This window comes from Manis javanica, chromosome 6 (assembly GCF_040802235.1).
Source record: "Manis javanica isolate MJ-LG chromosome 6, MJ_LKY, whole genome shotgun sequence".
Lineage (NCBI taxonomy): Eukaryota > Metazoa > Chordata > Mammalia > Pholidota > Manidae > Manis > Manis javanica.
This window is the reverse complement of record NC_133161.1, coordinates 92,612,682-92,629,919: the sequence shown is the minus strand read 5'-3', so window position 1 is coordinate 92,629,919 and position 17,238 is coordinate 92,612,682. Positions and strand designations below refer to the sequence as shown.

Below are 17,238 nucleotides of genomic sequence, written 5' to 3'. Positions count from 1 at the left end.
CTAGAACTTGTTAGAAATACAAATTCTCTGCCCCCACCTCAGAGCTACTGAATCAGAAACAAACTTGCAGGTGATTCTGATGACAGGAAAGTGTGAGATCCACTCTCTTAAGGTATTAACTACATTTTAGGGGAGGATGTGTTCGATGCCAAATGATGTTATTTTTGTTTATTAACAGATCAGGAAAGGCACGTCATTCTTTGGGTTAATATTTTTATTTAATGCAATGCTTTTCAAAATTATATAAAGGAAACCCTGTTTTTAATGCATTTCTTCGCCATTAGGAACAATTATACTGAGATGTCTCCCTCTCTTCTTTTGTTTTTGTATTTCCACATGGTAGACGGGTTGGATTTTATGTCAACACTTTCAAAAATGTCTCTAGCCTTGAGGCCAAGTTTCATAAGGAGATTGCAGTGGTAAGTGATGATGATTATTCTTACTTAGGATAAAGTAAATGAACACTGATTCTGAAAGCAAATGGAATGGCAGAGCGTTATGCAAAAAATCTGCTCACCTGCATGTTCCTTTTCATAGTGTGTTATTGCTCTCAGCAATATTGCTAGTTTTTTGAAATGACCACATAGTTCTCCATGTCTTAAAAAAAATTTGTGGGTTTACAAAAATGCTTTCATACAAAAATGAACATTAGTTACTGCCTGCTTTTATTTCTCTTCTGAAATTCTTCTCATTGTCACAATCTTTTTTTTTCCCAGTCATTTTTTAAAGTTGAAGTTCCAAAGGATACTTTAAGGCTGAAGAAAAATTGTTCTTCAGATATTCAGATAACTCAACTGGTATTTTCCGAGTTCAGCATGATAGCTGTTTGACATTCTCTCTAATAGAGTCGATGTAAACAATAAGTTTTTGCTTTCAGCTCCCTACTCATTAATAAATATATTTTGATGTGCTTTTGTTAGTTTACTTGTGTTTGTGGCCTTCCTGTTTCAACATGAATTTTAAATTGGACCAGATACAGATTTGCATTATCCTGAGACCATCCATACTGTCATAAGATTTTTAGTTTTTCAAGAAACCATTCCTTTCTTGGGGCAACAGCCTGATTGGCCCCAGGAGGACCTGCAGCTAATAGACCAGCGGCCCCTGTCCCTTTAGCTTTGCCACAGACTGTATGAAGTGATGACGAAGCTGGGAGACGAGCACGCCGACAAGGCCTTCACCATTCAAGGAGCTCCCAGGTAGGCCACATCATCAGAGCCCAGTTCACGTCCACCTTTATGTGATGTTTCTTGATTTCTTCAGTCTGTACCAGCCTGTACTAGTTTACTCGTTTTGTAAAAATCTAGTGCCTAGTTGCTTTTCCCTGTGAAGGCTGACACCAGCCTTAGTTCTGTGCTTTTACATTCACCTGCAGCCTTCAGATTCACCCAGCATGGGCTTTTATTACTGATACAATAGAATTGGCTGCCGCTCTCTGCTTTCCATGGGACCTCACAGTGGCAGTGTGAAGTTTTAACAGAGAATTTCTAGTTGTGCATTTGTTACTTTCTTTGGAGAAGAAAAGAGTTCCTCAAACTCAGACATGTAGTCCTCATGTTTAATGTTGGTGCTGGCATCTGTGATGAATCCATTTTGGGAAAGGAAGGAGGAAGTAGGTGAGACATCCCATCACCTTACCTCTAACTTGACCTCAAAAACCCTGCACTATTCTTGGCTTTATTGCTCATTGTTAAGCTGAGTATGCCAGTCAGATATACCACAGTGAGCGATCCATAGGTAAATTGTCTGCCTTGCCAGGATTTGGCTTCATACCAATTTCCATGATTTTGGAATCCCTTTATTCCATCATTCTCCAGCATTACATCCTCAAGGAATGCCTAGGGCTGGAAGTTAGAGGACTCAACTTTCGGGTTCATGACTCTCTATTAATGTGTTCTGCATTCCTTGAGTAAGTCCAATAACCTCTCTGGTTTAGGACTCATTTTTTTTTAGTTAATAGACAAAAAATAGATGTTGTTGAACTAAATGGCTTCTAAGGTAACATGTAGGCCTGTAATTCTGTATTTGTGATTTTAATATCAGTCAATGTATATGCTCATACACATGTATTATAAAAACATACCCACTTCTATGCAGACACCACCATGACCATATGTTAGTGTTTGGATCTCTCTGGAGATTGCTGATTTTCTTATTCGATGCTCTTTGCATTAGCTATACTGCGGTCTTTCCAAGGCTGCTCAGTGTGTGAGCAGTAAGTACGTGTTATCTTTCTTGGGGACAGAACATTGCCTAAAAGAATATATGAAAGGTGGAGAGTCACTGTTTTCAATAAGGTCATTTCACTATAGAGAAAGAAAAATAAACATTGTAATGTTTGGGTGTTTTAGAAATGAAATACATGAAAAAAACGAAGTTTTTCTCCCTTATCGAAGGAGCAAATGCATCTGAAAATTTCAATGTTGCTGAGTCAGATCGAATGAAGAGAAAGGGGGTTCAGAACCACTTAAGAAATGATGTGGCTTTCATTTGTTCCAGCGTTGCTCTGCAGAACGAGGGGTGGTGCACTCAGTGGGGTCTCTTGTTAAGCATAGCCTGGGTCTGTGCTCCTCAGAGGCCGTAATTGCTGGTGCCCAGCCCAGACACACCAGGTATCCTGTTCTTTCCAGGACCAATCCCACAGTCTCTTGAGCCATGCTGTGCTGTATATGCTAATTATTTTGGGATACATACCCTGTTCCCTCAATTTGTAGACTTTAGAGATTCTTAGAGATTACAGTGTGGCCCGTGTTCTCCTAGTCTTTGCATCTGAGCAGTTCCCAAGCCTCTGTGAACTTGTGCCCGGACCAGGGCAAGGCTCCAAGTAGATCAGTGACTAGTGTCTGTCACCCTATTTGTTTGCATATTTCAATGTGTCTGCATTGAGTCCTTGTTCTAGAAGGTGTAGAAAGAAAAACAGTTAATGAATTGACTTTCAAATGTTATCAGAAAGCACTCGTACAAAATCCTAACACTCTCTTAAGGATGCCTTTTAGCCTAACAGTTATAATTTTCAGAGTTGATTTTTCTGTAGATTATGATGCTGCAGGATTCTCTTGCATTCAAAAGTGAAATCAGTTAAGTCAATTCAGCTTATGTTTGGAAGATTCTTACAGATCCTCTTTGGCACAGTGGAGAGAACAGGGATTTGTATTATTAAGACCTGAATTCAGATCCATTAAATTGCTGAGTGACTTCAGAGATTTTAACCTTTCTGTACTTACCTGTCAAGTGGTAACAGTAATGCATGGATATCATGGCGATAAGAGATAATACATGAATAGGGTCTGGCCCACAGTGGGCAATATATGGCACCAATTATCGCCATAACTGTTACTAATAAGCAGAGTTCACCTGGAAGGGGGCATAGATAGCACGCTACCTAGTAAGCCTCAGGCTCTCCTGGGCTGGAGGACCTCTCAAGTACTGTGCCTGGAAGGCCCTTGCTTACTCTTGTGTGTTGTCTAGTGACTCTGGCCCTCTCCGCATCGCAAAGACGCCGTCACCACCAGAGGAGCCTTCTCCACTGCCCAGCCCCACAGCTAGTCCCAACCACACGCTGGCACCTGCATCTCCTGCACCGGCCAGGCCCAGGTCACCCTCACAGGTAGGATGACATCAAATACCTTGGGGGAAGTGAAGGGACTAATGGTGCGACGACCCCATCTAGGGTCATCTGTGGTGCTGGGGCAGTAAGAAGTTTCCAGCTGGAGAAACTTTAAGATGTGAGGCCTTAGACGTTGTGGGTGTCACTAAGGAGCCCCCCACTTATTTCTCTTACTTGGACTTTCATGTTTCCTCACACACCCAACCTTTGAGTGTGTTGGGACTTGCTTCCACCACTGCAGCTTCCTCAGGCTCGCACGCTGTCCTCTTCTGCCATATCTGCTCCCAGAATCTTCCCTTCCAGCCCCACTTACGCCTGTCTTCTCTGTGGAACTTCTGTCCTTGGCACTGTAGGTGACCCTCAGGGCAAGGACAGCCAGGAAAAGCATTGTGTTTATATGCCATTGCCCACAGTGGTATTGTCCACAGTATATTGCACATGAACAGACTCTCAACACAAATGAGGGCAACAAATGACTGAAAGAAACAGTAAGGGCTGGCAGGAGGAAATACAGAGAAAACCTGCTGCCCTTCTCTTCCCTACTTTGTGCAAAAATGAAATTCCTGTTGGGAAACTTGGAGTCTCCAGTTCAGCTCAAATTTTCATGGGTACAGTCAAAACTAAGGGAAGTCCTAGAAAGACATATGCAGTAGACAGGTCTTTGGAGTTCTTACTTTCAAAACACTGGAGTGGAAAGTGAAATGCATCCTGCCTATAGGTGTTCTCACTGAGTCCAGCAAAAAGCTTGCTTGATTTTAGTTTTAAAATTCTAATTTATTGCTGAAGAGAGCAATCACTTTCAGTTTCCTTCAGAGAGGGCATTGCCTTAGTTCAACATTAGAGCCACAGGTGCGCGGCCCGGCAAGCCTGTGTAGCACTCTTGTTGAGCTAGATGGAATCTCATAGCCAAGTCTTTCTCTTTGGGCCTTTGCTTCCTTTGCTTGGCACTGCTCAGAGGGCCACTGAGGTAGACAGCATCCTTCACTGAATCACCTAGACCCATTTCTGTCTGCACATCCAAATTTCAGGCAGTGATCAGTCTGTGCCCCTGCTTTGTTCGTGTGGCATTTCTACATGTCTTGCCTGTCATCTTTGTGAATTAACTAGTTTGTTTGTGTTTGACATTTCACAGACAAGGAAAGGGCCTCCTCTTCCTCCTCTGCCTAAAGTCACCCCGACAAAGGAGCTGCAGCAAGAGAACATCATCAGTTTCTTTGAGGACAACTTTGTTCCTGAAATCAATGTGACAACACCTTCCCAGGTGAGTATCTGGCATTGAGCTGATGTGCGCAAAATACTAAGGTGGATGGACCCTCGGAGGACAGCTCTGAAGAAAGTGGTGATGTCTGCGTCAGCCACGAAATTTCAGTTCTCATGCAGGTTTGCTTCAGTTACTTGGTATGTCTAAAGCATCCTCATTTGAGGGTCATATGGTACTTGAAAATACTCAATTTTAATAAGTTAGTATATATTTATTGAAGAAATTTGGGGAAAAACTCAAGAGTGTAAAATGAAGAATTTTAATCATCACTTACATTGTACCACTTGTCCTGAGCTGCTGGTGCACTTTGGTTTATTTTCTCTTGGCCTTTTTTTTCTAGGTGTACATTTATTTTGCACCACAAAATTCAGATTGTTTTGTTACATATTCCTGACTTTTCTACTTAGTCTTCGGGCATTTTTTTGATGTCATAATATTGTCCTTTCAAAAAAGAAAAGTTTAACCAGAGTATTCTTTCAGGTGGACATACCAACCCCTGATTATGGCCGCAAGTTGCTTCCAATATTTATGTTACTTCACCAGCACTCTAATGAATTAATGTATATTAATTCATGTTTTCACCTTCTGTTATTCCTTTCATATTGATTCCTGGTAGAGAATAGGAAAATGAGATGAATAGAGGTGAATATTTTTAAGTCTCTTGACCTTCAGTGGAGTAAATGTATCCATTTACACGATTTGGCAAAAGGAAACACCAGTGTTTATCCTGCTTTTGAAGGCACCTGGGTGCATGTGCTCCACCTACTGCTGCCCTTGGTGAACTGCAGGCCTGTCCCTGCAAGCAACCTGGTTGTCCCACTGCCTGGAGAATGACTTGCAGAGCTGCTCCTAATGCTCAAAACCATCTCTTCATTGTAAGAGTGAAAGTCCCCAGAGAAGTCATGCCAATATCATGTCCTCCAAGAGTTCAGAAATAATGTTTATATTTTACAAGATGTGTGAACTCAGCACTGTCATTACTGAATACATCAATAACAACGCTGTGTGCACTGTGCCCATTACAGTCACATCCTGTTGATAATAACGGAAATGATGTACTAATAGCAGGGAGCTCAGAAATTAAAAACTCAGAAGCAATTCAGTGGCAAATGATAATCTTTCATCCTTTTGGAGGGCATTTATCAGCAGGTACAATGCTTTTAGCTATTATTTTCCTTCTTTTGCTGTTGGTAGGAGGTGCTGAATTTGGTGAGCTTACTAGGCCTTGAAATGTGATGTAGCAGCTCCTTGAGGATGGGAGTTGCATGTTTATCGGTGCAGGGACAAATTATGTCTGTGGGTACACAAGTGCCACCAGGGAGAGCTGTCTTGGAACCAAAGGCTCTTACCCAGCATCCACGGTTGCCTTGGCACCGAACTTGAGCATTTTTAATTCCACATTGTGCTGTCCTTTTCTGTCTATTAAGTGCTCAGCTTCATTCTCTTTTTCACTACATCTTTTTCAAACTGAAAGTGTTTTAAGGTGATAATACCCTTACTCAAGTTGCTTTCACCCAGATTTTCCAAGAACATCCTCTCAATTCCACCACAGAGACTGTGGTCTCCTGGAAGCTACACGCACTTAGCTGAGAACATCTCCACTGAGCACGGAGACAACTGAAATAGGAGAAATGTGACATGTAGACTAGTTCTGAAGTGAGGATGGGGCTCCAAAGTGTTCTCTTAAAATGTGCCTTTTTAATTTGCAGTTTGCTGGCTCATATAAGGGTCCTTGATGGTCGGGGCAGAACGGGGAGAAAGAAACAAGGCACTTTTCAAAATTGTAAAAGGCAGAAGGGGCCCCTAAGTACTTGTAAGAGCATTCACTTTTGCCAGGATCATAGAGGGAGAGTGGAGAAGTTCAGGATCAGGAAGGGGAGGAGGTGCTTTCAGAGCTGGGCTGAGGCAGTGACCCTGCTGGGCGGGACAAGGAGGGAAGGAAGCAGCGATTAATAGCTCCCTCTCCTTTCTGGCTTATTGAGTGAAAATATCTAACTTTATGTAAAACTCTACAGAGGCAAAAAAATAAAAGAAAACTGTACAGAGGCTGCCTTTTCCCAAAACACCTTGACAGTTTTCTCAGTTGCTTATTCCTATAGGTACAGTAAGAGCCATTTTGCATTATTAGGGCCCTTTGGGGTTTCATCCAGCAAAGTTTCTGATTCAGCAGGTCTGGGGTGGGGCATCTGGATTTCTAACAGGGTCCCAAATGCTGCTGGTGCTGCTGGTCATGGGGTCACCCTGAGAGGACCACTGTTTTAGGCCCAGATTTCCACATGGTACAAACGTGTGGCCACGAGCAAAGCACCACAGGGAGTCAAGAGGTTTCTTCCAGGCAGAGGGCCCGCTGAAGTGTATGCCGCCATGGACCATTTACAGCTGCTCAGTTCAACCAATGTGATGTAAAATGTTCCATATGTAGGGTTGTTAGACTTACACACACAAGGACACACACCTGTGTGCTTATAATGTAATATGTGTTGATCAGATCGTATGTCGGGCTGCATATTATAAGTGAATGGATTGTCTTATCTGGACCATAGTGTTTCTGGACATGATGAGAAAGAATAAATAGAAATTCCAGGAGAAAATGAGATGCTAACTGCAAGGAAGGAGAGTATGCAAAGCTGAGGTATTTATGAAAATGCTTTCTGCCAGATACATATATTTATGATAATATAGATGGTTCATTTGTCCTTTAGTTTGATATTTTTAAAAAGTTTAATGAGTCATTCTGCGTTTAACAGACAGGTATATGCCCTCCTTTGCTATTTCTACATGTGTTTAGTGGGGACGCAAAGCATTTGTATTAATCCCACCCAGAAACTCAAGAGACGGTGATTGAAAACTTCCTCCTCTGTGGTGGCTTTGTGTGTCTCGTACACCAGGCCCTCTCACAGCAATAATTCTCAAGTCTTGAGTGTGTCCTGGAAGTGGAAACAGAAATCCCTCAGGCCTGCAGAGCCCTCTAATGGCCCCAGACCTGAACTATTATCATCGGGTCCTCTCTGGGAAATGTCCTTGCCTGCTTACAGGGAGATGCCTGAGCATCAAGACCAAAAGGCAGATCTTGCTTTTCTGGTTCTGTCCATGTAAAATTGGGACCACCAAAGGACAGACCTATCCCTTCCTGTATTTTCTTCCTGAGAACTTTAATAGAAAGAAAGTCTTTGTGTGTATGTGTTCCAATGCTTTATTTTTTAAACAGCATTTTCTATCTAGTCCCATAAGATGTGAAAAGGGGTCCTTGGTCATATGTGCCTGGGAGGGGTCACACCCCCTTTTGCTTTAGATATTGATGGTCTAGATATTGATGGTTCTGATAATGTGTGCAACAAAAGTGCTATTTACATCAGAGTTTCTCAAACAGTCCCCCCTTTCTCCCCAAATATTTCCTAGGAAATGGGTGTTTGATGAAACATTTTAAAAACAAAGCTTTAAGAGATTATGTCCTTGTAAACCATATTTATGATATATGAGTAAGAATTGAACAAGAGATAAAGACCAAAAGAGCATACACACACACACACACACACACACACACACAGAGAGAGAATATGCTTACATGCAAGGTTGTTTCTTTCTTTTGTCTTCAACGCATGTATTGAACTGCTTTTTATTCTGACTTGATGACAACTTTAATGCTGATGTTCACCCATTTTCCCACTAGAGCTTTCCTTAGGGATTGTGGCCCTGAACAAATGTTTCTGGAGAGAGGCCTCCATCCACATGAACAACTGGAGTCACTTGAAGTGAGCATGTTAGCACCATTCTGGTAGCTGATCTCAGGGCATGCCATAAGCGAAATGTAGGGCTGGCATGTGGGGGCAGTCTGCTCACCAGTCACGGTCCTGACCACACATTCCAGGACCAACAGGCGGGTATGAGCCCCAGAGTTCCTGGGTCCTGGACAGACCCTCCCCATGGAGCAGAGTCAGAGAGTGCTCCAAAGGGGCAGGACGGGTGCAGACGGGGTGCCCTGACCCCCTGACCAGATGGCACTGCCGGCCCCAGCTGGTCCGCACAACCAGAGGAGGACTTGGAAAATGTGAAGAAAGATGCTCAAAAGTGTGGGATGCTTCCTAGGCGCAGGTGAGAACAGGGTCTCTGCTTGCCCCTCTTCCTAACAAGTAGCTGTCAAGAAAAGATTCCCTGTGTTAGGATTATTTCATGGCAGATGCACCCAACTGTTTTGCCTGAATGTTTTCTCAACAGAGATGTTCCGTATTTTCTTGTGGACTCTATGTGCAACTCTCCCATTGACAAATCCAGATGAATCCTCTTTGAAACATCCAAGCTGAGGCCTGCAGGCCCTTCTCTTCGCTGCTGGGAGGCCAGACAGCAGCGCGGCCTGCAGCTCCTGAGTTTGCTGGGGTTGAGTTAGCCCCAGCCACTTGGCTACCTCTGCATTTTACATTTTAAGTTCATGAAATCTTCCTGCTTTTCTAGTCAAGCAAACTGAGATAGATTTTTAACTTGCAAAATAAGTTCAGGCAATGGCCCCTTTTACTGCCTCAGTCCTGATGAACCTGCCTGTGATGATGCGCACACACCGCTCGCTTCCTGAGAGTCTGCACCTGGTTTTAAATACCGCCTTGGCTTTTCTTTTCAATGTAGCCTATTTCTGGGCCATCTGCCTCTTCTCTCAGTTGATATTTTTTCAAAATAAACATGTTAACACTCTCGTAAGACAGAAAGAATTAGCAAGATGAAAATCAGGAAGAGGAAAATACACGGCGCATTTCAAGCCCAGATTTGGTGGCTTACTGCCCTGGAGGGTCTCCCACAGCGCTGTTCCATCCCTCCAGCAGGGGTAGCCCAGCAGAGGGGTGTATTGATCCCCTGGGGTTCTGACAATATTCTTCAATCCCTGTTATTTAGCCTCACCACCTAAGAAGGTTCTCAGATTCCAGAACCTCTACCAAAGCCTAGGCTTTTCCTACCTTTCCCCCCATTTTGCTTCTTATATTCGACTTCCGCACAAGGTATCTCATGATGCAAACCCTTTTTGAGTTTTTAAATTTTTTCCAGTGTGGTTTGAGGTGTGGGTTAGTGAGTGGTGGTCACCTGGCACAGGGAGGCAAACGGGAAAGGGGAAAAGGGGGAAGAATGAGCCTGGGAAATGCGAAGGAGCTCCCAGTGGGGAAGCTTGCGCCTGAGCATGCTATATGCAAGCTCTCAAGCAATTTCGTTTTGACATCACCTCTGTGATCCAGAGATCATTATCCCTACTTTACAGATGAGCAAACCTGTCATCCTTCTACTATGCTAAGGTCCTCTTAAGGCAGACATGTAAGCAGGATACTATGGACATGTGTGCCAGCGTTTAAAGCACATGTGGGATAGTGGATACTAGACATCCAGTACATGAGTTAACTCTTTCTTGCCTTAATATTAATATTCAGGAGGCATGTTCTCTAAAACACCTTTGGGTTTTTTATATTAACAGAGTTCTTCTAGTTGTTACACATCATCAGTGTTATTGGTAAATACCAGGATGTAGTGGTAAGAGAGGGTCATCACTCAGCCAGTTTTGGCCACTTGTCCATTAATCATCAGAACGGAACCTCATTGTAGGCATACACCTAGCCATCTTCCTTGTAGTCTCTATTCTCATTACTGTCAACTTCTACACACTCAGTCATAGTGTATGTAAGGGCATGAGTGAAACCCATGACATGATATACTAAGTATGACTGCAGTCTACCAACTTATTCCAGTAAAAACAAACAAACATACAAACCTAGGGAAACAGTCCCTTAAAAAGTTTAGTTTATTGTGAGTCAACTCTTTAGAGCATTGCAGGATTGTATAAATGTAGGTAGGCTCATAAAGCAAATAAGGCAACAGGTTAAGAGTTGCCAAATGCAGGTTGTAGGTAAATGGCTCTTCATTGTACTATTCTTTTAACTTTCTATGTAATAAGAGTTGTGGAATGAATACTTGACAACATTGTACAAAATGACTGAAACATGTCCCATTCTAAGACTGTGAATATAAAGCTCTTGAACCTGCCAACGTACTGTAGTTACCACCAGTATTCACATCCACCGCGGTGTACCCATCTGCAGGGCTCGGACTGTAGGCATCTGACCACAAAGTTAAATTTCCTTAGGCTACTGTTTTATCATAATTACTAATGAAGTACTACAACTTTAGTCACTGTTAGAAACTTTGAATTATTTGTGACCCTTCAGTAAAAGATATCTCCGTTACATGGAAAATAACTCCCGGTTAGCCTTACGTCAATCATCCTCATCCAACCTCCCTTCCCTCATTGGGAAGTGATGAGTGTCCAGCATAATACCTGGAATATAGTAAATGTTCTCAAAATATTGTTAATGAAGGAATAAAAGATGAAAACCTCTGGAAGAAGTAGTACCTTTGGCCTCACTGTAATCTGACCCACCGAAATACGGTGTTAGGATTGAGAAGGCACTGTGGTGTGTGTGTGTGTCTGTCTGCATGCAGCCTTGCCGGACGATTTAGAGACTGTGTTGTATTTCTAAATGTTTGGCTATAGCTATAAATTGAAATCTCTGTTACCTGATATGCTTATGAAAATAATGCCCGAAGGATGCATGGTTAACATTAAAAATCTAGTAAATTTCAGAGAAGCAAAAAAGTAAAAATGAAAATGTATAATTCTGTTTCCCAGCACAGTCTTACTAATTTAGTTTGTATAATTCCCCAATTTTTTTCTCGTTAAATAGTGACTGGAATGCATGTTTTAAGAAATTTGATCATTTTATATCAGTTCTTTAACTTGTAATATTTTTTCTACAAATGTAACAAAGATATTTGCATGTCAACTTAATATATATCCCATCATTTTAAATAGCAGCAGAGTGCTGTGTTATGAGGATGTGACATAGGAGGTTTAACCCATCTATTGTTAAGGTCTTTACTCTTGTTAACCAGCTTTATTGATGTGTGACTGACATGTAAACAACTGCACATATATAAAGTATACATTTTTATATGCTTTGAAATATGTAAACACTCATGAAAAACCATCACCAGAATCAAGACAGTGAATATGTGTCACCCCCAGAAGTTTCTCTGTGTCTCTCTGTAGTCCTTTCTGCTCCTCTCTGCATACTGCACCATCTCCAGCCAAATACTAATCTACTTTCTGTCACTATATGCTAGTTTGCATTTCTCAGAATTTTATATAAATGGAATCATACAGTGTGGGCCCTTTTTGGTCAGACTTCCTGTGCTCAGCATAATTATTATGAGATGCATCTATTTTGTAGCATGTATCAGCAGTCCCTTCCTTCCTGTTGCTGAGCAGTGGCCCATCGTGTGGATGCATCAAGTTTATCTTTTCATCCATTGATGGATATTTGGGTTATTTCCAACCCTTGCCTATTATAGGTACTATGAACATTTGTGTATAAGTCTTTGTGTATACACATACTTGAATTTTTCTTTGGTAAATACTTAGGGGTGAACAAGCTGGATCATATGGTAGACATAGTTTTATTTTTTAAGAAACTGCCAGACTTTTCTAGGTGGTTGTCCTGTTTGTTTCCATCCACACTGCACAAGAGTTCCAGCTCCTCCACACTTCTGTCAACACTTGGTATGGTTAGTCTTTTTAATTTTAGCCATTCTAGTAAGTATATAATGGCATTTCATTGTGATTTTAATTTTTTCTTACTTAATGACTAATGATGTTAAGCATCTTCTTGTATACTTACTTGACATCTGTCTATCTTCTTTTTTATTTTTCAGCTCTATTGACGTATAAATTGACAAATGAAAATTATATATATTTAATGTATACAACTTAATGTTTTGATGTGTGTACACATTGTGCAATAATTTCCCAAATCAAGCTAACATATGCATCTCCTCACATAGCCTCTTTTTGGTTGTTATTGTTGATGTAAAGAGACGTAAGATCTCTCCTCTTGGCAAATTTCAAGTATGTGGTACATTTGTTACATACAGTCACCTTGCTGAACATTATATTTCCAGAACTTGTATAACTGAAATTTTATACTCTGATTAACATCTCCCCATTTCCCCATGCTCCCAGTCTCTGGCAACCACCATTCTACTCTCTGCCTCTATGAGTTTAACTATTTTAGATTCTACATATAAATGTGATCATGCAGTATTTCTCTTTCTGTGTCCATCTTAGTTTTTTAGTATAAAAATTTCTGCACAGCAAAGGAAAATTTCGACAGAGTGAGAAAGCAACCTAGGGAATGGGAGAAAATACTTGGAAAACATGTATCTGATAAAAACATATATCTGAAATACATAAGGAACTCATACAAGTTAATAGCAAAAAAAAGAAAAAAACAGAACAAAACAAAACCACAACAGATTAACAGAATTAAAAAATGTACAAAGGGCCAGAATAGATGTTTCTCCAAAGAAGACATATAGACAGCAAACATGGTCAGTGCCACTAACCATCAGGTTAGTGCAAATAAAAACTACAATGAGATGTCACCTCACACCTGTTCAAATGGCTGTTACCAGCAAGACAAAAGATAAGTATTGGTGAAGATGTGAAGAAAAGGGAACCCTTGTAAACTATTGATGGGAATATAAATTAGTAGAGGTATTATGGAAAACTATATGGAGGTTCCTCAAAAACTGAAAAACGGAACTACCATATGGTTCAACAATTTCACTTTTGGGTATATATGCAGAGGAAATGAAACAAGTATTTCAAAGAGATATCTGCACTCCTGTTTCCATTGCAGCGCCATTTGCAGTAGCCAAGATATGGAAACAACTTAATTGTCTGCCAGTGGGTAATGTGGTATATATACACAATGGTATATCATTCAGCTTAAAAAAAGTAAATCCTGCCATTTGTGACAACATGGATAAGTTTGGAGGATGTTCTAACTGATGTCTTTTGAAAACTTGCTTATGTATTTATTTGTTTATTTATTTGATTGCATTTTGAGAGGCATTTATATATTTTGGATACAAGTCTTTTTGATTTGCAAGTATTTTCTCCCAGTGTGTGTCTTGTCTTGTCATTCTCTTAGAGTTTTTTAAGATATGTTTTTTATTTGGTTGAAGTCTAATTTTACCATTTTTTTAAATGAATTACACATTTCATGTCACATCTAAAAATCTTTCCTTACTCCAGGGTTAGAAAGCTTTTCTCCTATGTGTTTTTCTAGAAGTTTTAGGGCTTTAGGTGTTGGATTTAGCTCTTTGATCAATTTTGAGTTAATTGTTGTAGATGGTGCAAAGTATGGATAGATTGAAGTTTATTTCTTTGTCTATGGATTTGCAGTTATTGGTAAGTCTCTCCTTACTGTACTGAATTGCCTCTGTCCTTTTTTTTAAAATTTTTTAATTAAATGTGGTACATGACGTAAATTATCCAAAGTAAGACACAAAAAGTTCAAAAGCATTGTGGGGAGGGAGGGGATGGTGTTGGAACAACAGCACAGAGTATCCAAGAGCTGTGTTATTTCTTCTTTCTGCCTTATTTCACTATTGAGTACTGCCCATACATTGTTGAATAGAGATGGTGAAGCACTCATCCTTGTGTTGGTCTTAGGGAAAAAGTTTCCAGTCTTTTGTTATTAAACATGATGGTAATTGTAGGTTTTTGTTGATACCCTTTATCAGATTGAGGAAATTGCCTTTTTTTCCTGCTTTGTTGAGAGTATAGAGCAGGAATGGATGTGGATTTTTTCAAATACTTTCCCCACATCTATTAAAATGATCATATGAGTTTCTTTGCTAATTTGTTAATATTATGAATTACATTCATTGGTTTTCAAATAGTAAAGCAATCATCCATTCCTCAGATAAACCCCATTTGGTCATAATGCATTATATTTATGCATTATGAATATATAAATTGAATACATATATTCGATTTCCTAAAGCTTTCTCTAGAATTTTGCATTGATGTTCATAAGGAATATTAGTCCATAGGGTGTTTTTTAAAATAATGTATTTTTCTCATTTAATACCAGGGTAATGCTTTTCTCACAGAATGATTTGGAAATGTATTCCCTCCTCTTCAATTTTCCAGGAGATACTGTATAGGATTGGTGTTTCTTCTTCCTTAAATGTTTGGTAGAATTCACCAGAGAAGCCATCTGGGATTGCAGGATTGTTTTTTTGTTTGTTTGTTTTTCTAGACAAATGTTTTAAACTACAAATTCAATTCCTTTAATAGATATAGAGCAATTCAGGTTATCTACTTCTTCTTGAGGGAGCATTGGCAGCTCATATTTCTCAAGATATTTGTCTGTCTAATCTGAATAGTAAATATATTAGAATAAAGTGGTTCATAATATTTCCTTATTCTTTTTAATATCTGTGGTGATGTCCTCTCTTTCATTCCTAATATTGGTAATCTGTGCCCTTTCTCTCTTTCATTTTTCCCTGTGATCAGTCCAACTAGAGGTTTATCAATTTTGTTAATATTTTCTAGGAACCACCTTTTGGTTTTATTGATATTCATTCTCTCTTTCATTTCTATTTCATTAATTTCTACTCTGATCTGTGTAATTTTCTCCATTTCTAATTAGGGTTTTATTTGCTCTGAGAGTTTTTTTTCCTAGTGTACCAGGTAGAAGCTGAGGTTATTGATTTGAGATCTTCTTCTTTTCTTATATAGCAATTCAGTGCTATAAAATTCCCACCAAGTACTGCTTTAGCAGCATCTTACAAACTTTGGTGAATTGTTATTTTCATTCCATTAAAAATATTTTCTAATTCCCACTTTTCTCTTCAACTCATCAGGTTATTTAGAAGGTATTATTTTTTGTCCAAATATTTGTATATTTTCCAGAGATAATATTGTACTGATTTCTAACTTAATCCCAGCATAGCCAGAGAAAATACTTCATACAACTTGAATGTTTTTAAATTTATTGAGACCTATTTCATGTCCCAGAATGTTGTGTATCATGTCCCATGTGTATTTGAGAAGAATATGTATTCTGCCATTGTGCACCATGTTTTGGAAGTGTAAATCAGGCCAGATTGGGTGATAGTGTTTCTATGTCTTCTATAACCTTGCCAATTTTCTCTGTACTGGTTTTTTCAATTATTGAAAGAGAACTATTAAAATCTCTCGAAAATTGCATGTTTTTCCATTTCCTTTTGCAGTTTTCTTGATTCTTGCTTCCTGTGTTTTGAAGCTGTATAATTGAATGCATGAATGTTTAGGAATTGACTCCTTTGTATTTCAGGAAATTACCTTCTCCCTAATAACGTTCCTCCATTTAAACTCTGCTTTGTTTAGTGTTAATATAACTATTCCTGCTTTCTTTTGGTTAGGTTGGCATAGTATATTTTTCTCCATCCTCTTCACTTTCAACCTATTTGAGTCTCTGTATTTCAAATTAGTTTCATGTAGTCAGTACCTAGTTGGGTCTTGCTTTTTGAATCTCATCTGACAGTCTCTGCCTTTCAGAATATTATTTAGACCATTTTCATTTAAGGTGATCATTCATATGGTACAGCTTAAATCTAGCACCTTGATATTTGTTTTCTATTGTACCGTCTGTTTTAACCCTTCTACCACTTCTTTCTGCCCTCTTTTGGATTAATTGATCACTTTTATTTTTCTTTTATCTGTCTTCTGTTTAGTATCTATAACTTATTTTGTTATTTTAATGGTTGCTTAGGACTTCAAGGTTACATTTTAAATGATCACAGTCGACCTTCAAATGGTAGTGAACCATTTCATGTATAGTATAAGAACCTCATAATACTTACTTATTTTTTTTCCTTTCTGCTTTTTGTTCTGTTTTGTTCATAAATTTTATTTTTTGGTGCAAAGTAACTGTTATTTTTTTTGTTTAAGCAATCAATTGTCTTTAAAGGAGATTTAAATAATAACTAAAGCCATATATATATACTTACTTATTTAGTTAACATTGTGGTGCTTTGTGTAGATCCATATTTCCATCTAGTATCATTTCTTCTGCCTGAAAAATGTCCTTTCACATTAGTGGTAGTGAAGATCGGATGGTGATGCATTCTTTCTGCTTTTGTATGTCTGAAAAATCTTCATCTCACTTTTGTCTTTAAAAGTATTTTCAAGGGGCATAAAATTCTAGGTTGCCACTTTCTTGCTCTCAGATCTTCAAAGATAATTTCTCTACCATCTTTTCGTCTGAGTTATTTCTGATGATAAACCTGCCATTATTCTTACATTGTTCCTCTGTAAGTGACATGTCTCTTTTCTCCAGCCACTTTTAAATATTTTTCTTTAACAGTAGTTTTGAGAAATTTAGTTACAGTGGACCAGGTGTGCTCCATGTGGCTCCTGTCCTTTTTCGCCACTTGTGCTTGTGCTTTCCACGGTGAATGACAGGAATAAAAAATGACCAAGTTCACCATGCAAGCACCTTTCAGTCCT

At 39.4% G+C, this 17,238-nt stretch overlaps 1 protein-coding gene across 2 annotated transcripts in view; it reads left to right on the top strand.

Annotated features, from left to right (window-relative positions):
* AMPH (amphiphysin) overlaps nucleotides 1-17,238 on the top strand; it is a 223,190-nt gene that overhangs the window by 163,558 nt on the left and 42,394 nt on the right. For both annotated transcript variants that reach the window (XM_037010906.2, XM_037010905.2), the window contains exons 8-11: nucleotides 344-419; nucleotides 1,117-1,199; nucleotides 3,469-3,607; nucleotides 4,740-4,868. In XM_037010906.2, coding sequence (XP_036866801.1) covers nucleotides 344-419; nucleotides 1,117-1,199; nucleotides 3,469-3,607; nucleotides 4,740-4,868 — 427 coding nt within the window. The remainder of the gene's footprint in view (nucleotides 1-343; nucleotides 420-1,116; nucleotides 1,200-3,468; nucleotides 3,608-4,739; nucleotides 4,869-17,238) is intronic.